Source organism: Chinchilla lanigera, unplaced genomic scaffold, assembly GCF_000276665.1.
Source record: "Chinchilla lanigera isolate Chin_1 unplaced genomic scaffold, ChiLan1.0 scaffold00098, whole genome shotgun sequence".
Taxonomy (NCBI): Eukaryota; Metazoa; Chordata; class Mammalia; order Rodentia; family Chinchillidae; genus Chinchilla; species Chinchilla lanigera.
The window spans coordinates 6,682,634-6,686,739 of NW_004955499.1; the positions used below are offsets into that span (position 1 = coordinate 6,682,634).

At 53.5% G+C, this 4,106-nt stretch overlaps 1 protein-coding gene across 1 annotated transcript in view; it reads right to left on the minus strand.

Moving 5' to 3' along the window:
• Anos1 (anosmin 1) overlaps window positions 1-4,106 on the minus strand; it is a gene marked incomplete at its 5' end in the record, with an annotated part of 200,453 nt that extends 196,347 nt beyond the window's left edge. Inside the window, 1 exon segment of the mRNA XM_013505608.1 lies at window positions 3,977-4,106. Within this exon segment, the coding sequence (XP_013361062.1) occupies window positions 3,977-4,106 (130 nt within the window).

The window sequence follows — 4,106 nt, forward strand, 5'->3', positions numbered from 1 at the left end:
AAGGAAGGAAGGAAGGAAGGAAGAAAGAAAGAAAGAAAGAAAGAAAGAAAGAAAGAAAGAAAGAAAGAAAGAAAGAAAGAAAGAAGGAAAGAAAGAAAGAAAGAAAGAAAGAAGAGACAGACAGGCAGACAGGCAGACAGACACACAAGAGAAGAGCTGTAGAAGAAATACTTCTGTGCTTTAGTTCCTTGAACAAACATCCCTTACCATCTAAATAAAGAGGTACCATGTCCTCAGTTTGCACCAGCCCTGGAAATTAGACTGTCAGTCCTGAAGCAGACTAGCCACCTGAAGAATAAAATTCTAAAACCAGAACCAAAATGAAAAACTAGAAGCCACCCTCACTGTGAACTCTGCTACCTAGTGGTCATAGTGTGACTAACCAAACTTCTCAGCATCTGTTTCCTTATCTCTTTTAAGAGGGTAAAAATTAATACCTGACTCATGTACTGTTGCTCAGATTACATGAGATGGAGTTTCAACCACTATGAAATCAGTGTGGAGATTCCTCAAAAAAGAAAGAAACTAGAAATGCCATTCTCTGCAGCTCTTCCCCTACTAGGTGTGTTTCCCAAAGAGGAAATGGCATCATATTACAGTGATCCATGCACACTCATGTTTATAGATGCACAACTCAATAGCTAAATCTTGGAAGCAGGCTATATGTCCATCAACAGATGAATGGATAAAGAAAACGTGGTATTTATACATGATGGAGTACTACTCTGTCATAAAGAAGGATAAAATTGAATCACGTGTAGGAAAATGGATGTACCTTGAGACCATAATGTTAAGTGAAGTAAATCAGACATGCAAGTTTCAATGTCACATGCATGGCTTCTCTAATATGAGAAACCCAAATGTATAAATAGAAAGCAAAACAAAACATACACAGTGGGAAGCCGGGAGATAGATCTTTCTCAAACAAGAAACAGAGCAAAAGATGGAGGGGGGAGGGAATGGGGACATAAGAAGAATTCAGATGTGTTATGTGCAATTACCAGTCCCTCCGGATGAATGAATGAAATTATGTACTGGGGACATGGACTAACACAAATTAAAAATAATAACAAAATAAATGAGATGGTACTTGTGGCATACCCAGAAAAAAGTCTGTTACTTAGTAATCTTCCAGAGAGTGTCAGCTCCTGCATGACAGGACGTGGAAGTCTCCAGGATACTCTAGACTCCGGTTGCACCTGGCAGACCAGCTCAGCATCTAGCACCAGGCACGGGCGGTGCTGACACTTAAGGAGGTCCCTTGATGGGCCCAGAATCCTTATCTACAGAGCACAAAAACCAGAACAGAGCGGATCCACCGGGCTCCAAAGCTCACCTCCCTCTTCCTCGCCACAGCATTAGGGCCCCTCTTTATTCCCTGATCAAAGAACAAAGAATGTCCTGGTTCCCGACCACCTCATTCGGCAAGGCAGGAGTGTTTAGCCCATGGGTGTATCACACTGGTGAACTTGAAGGGGCGTTATGCTTCCGCGTTCAATTCCGACTTCTCCAGGTAGGTGGCAGTGTGGAGCAATCAGGTGTCCAGCGTCAGCTCTCCCACCTGCAGGCATTAGTACTGAGTCCCCGGTGCTTTGGAGGGTGATAGCTACTGTGTCCAGAGGCACACATCTGCCTACAGCTCTCCCTTCTAGTTGCTGCCTTGCTAGGCAGTACAGGGCAAGGACTGAGGGGTGATGATTGCTCTAGCTGGTCGCTGTCCCCAAGGAATCCAAGTCTCTGTGTGCACCTGGACTGCGCAGGCTGGATGCTTCCCAGGGAGGCCTGGCAGCTTCCACACGTGGCAGTTCGCACACCTGGCCGGCACCCAGGCTGCATGCTGGCAGACTTTCTCCCGTCCTTAAAAAGAGGCCTTGAGCCTGCACAGTGTGGAGGTGTGGAGTGACAGATCCAATGGCTTCCTCCGGAGACTTCCTGCAGCCCAGCCTCCCGCCCATTCATAAATCCTGACGCCCATCCCGCCCATCCTTCCAATTATTCTTTCCAAGTTTTGAGAGAGCTGAATCCCTGCCATTTACATAAATCAGAGGCACTACCAGGTTAGAGGTAAACCTCCAAGAAGGGCTTTGCAAGTAATTGAAAAAAAAAAAGGCAAAAACCCAGCAGTTATTAAGCCCTAACTGAGTAATTTGCAGCTTCTTTCGCCCAAGCTAATTAAAATGTAATCGGGATTGTCTGGCAGCGTGTATTCTGTCAGCAGTTTTTCTTGGGAAGAGAAATCAAGCCAAGGGACCACAAGGCAAGCCTTTCACGGGAATTGGCTGAATCTGAACTGCTTCTGTAGCCGCTGCAACTGTAAAACAAATAAATTACCGCAGCTGACAATTCAATAAAAAGGTGGTGGGGCGATCCTCTTCCTCCCTGGGGAGGAGCTGCCGGGTTTTGTTTTGTGTTGAGGTGCTATTTAAACAATAGCGTGGCATCTTCTCAGGAGAGTGACTTTCAAGGTGGATGTGAGCGCGGTGCCGGGGACAGGCGCCCTCCTGGAAGTCCTGATAACTCACTACAGGACGCGAGGGTTGAGTTTCCCTGCTGGACAGACGCTGGAGAACACGTCCTTATCTCTTTTCTCCGAGGATGTTTGATTTCGAACAAAGGCACACCAACTTCACGACTCTAGCTCTTCAGATCCCAAATTTGAGCTCTCCGCGGGTCTCTGTCTGGCACACGTGCCAGGAAAGCCGTCCGGAGGGCTGCAGAGAGACACCCCCAAACTGCACCCTTTTGAATTTAATACCTCCTGTTCTGGCCGCTTGGCTCTCTGACTCCTGAAACCCCTCCTATGGTGAGCCCCCTTCACTCGGCCTTGGCTGGAGGGGTGCCCAGTTTATTCAAACGCAGGGGGGCTCGGTTTCCACTTCCAGCCTCCTCTGACAGCCTCCAGAGTTGTTCTTAAGGGGAAACTTGGGATCTTGCAACAGGTGGGTAGCTAAGGGGAGAGGCGAGAAGCAAAGAAGGAAGGAGACACACAAGTAGGGGACTTCAGAGCTTAGCTCCTGAGGAGTCCGGGAGCTGCCGGGATGCGTCTACCCGCACCAGGAGCTCTGCTCGAGCCCTGCCAGGGGTCCTCGCTACTGTGCAGGGTCCAAGGCGCCAGGAGTGCTACTCCCTGAGCCTCCCGCGCGCGCGTGCGCGCACACACAGAGACACACACACACACCTTTCTGCACCCTCTAGCTGGAACAACGCACTTGGGCTAGGGGAGACCCTGGCCTCGGGAATTCTTCCCCGGAGCGTCCAGGAGCTGCCCCTGCGTCCTGATGTCCTTATCCATCTCCTGCTGCTCTGTGTCCTCTGCGCCAGTCCTTACAACCCCCAGAATCCTTGGAGCTGCCAATGGGACGCGCACAGCCGCCAAAACCCGCACACACGCTGCCCTGAGTAATGTGCAGCTTATTTCGCCCAAGAGCACACGAGTCGGCCCGGGGGCCCTAGCTGCATCTCCAAGGGTGCCCAGCGAGCCCCAGATCCGCCAGGTGGGAAGGCACAGCTCAAAGCGTCCGAAGCGCCTGCAGGCTGGACACCTGCAACGCCGGGGCAGCGGGACGCGCCTCGGGAACCCCGGGGCCCCGGTGGTGGCGCCGGTGGCGGCGAGCGTCCCGGAGCTCCCTGAGTTGGTGGAACTCGTCCCCGGCGCCAAGTTGCGCGCGCTCTGGTCCCGGGCAAGTCACAAACCCACGCGGCCACCCTGGGAGTCCACAAAACTGCGCTCTCGCCGTCCCCAAGGAAGCCCCGGTTGCTTCCCCGTGGGCCGCCGGGGAGCAGGGAATCCGGGCGCGGGGAGATGCTTTGCGGACCGTGCACCCCACGCGGAGGGAAAGCGGGGCAGCACGCTGGGCGCCCGCCGAGGCTCGGAGGGAATCTCGCGCGCACCGCGGGCGCCCCCAGGGCTGCAGCGGGGACCCCGGCGGAGCGAGCGCCAGGGCCAGGGCGAGGGCCAGCGCCGGGGCGCGCGTACCTGGAAGTGGTGGAAGAAGGCGGAGATGCGCGTGATCTGCAGGCTGAGGCACCTGGAGGCGCAGCGCGCGCGCTGGACGCTCCCAGCGGACAGCGACTCGTCCAGCCGCCGCGCCGCCGCCACCAAGCCG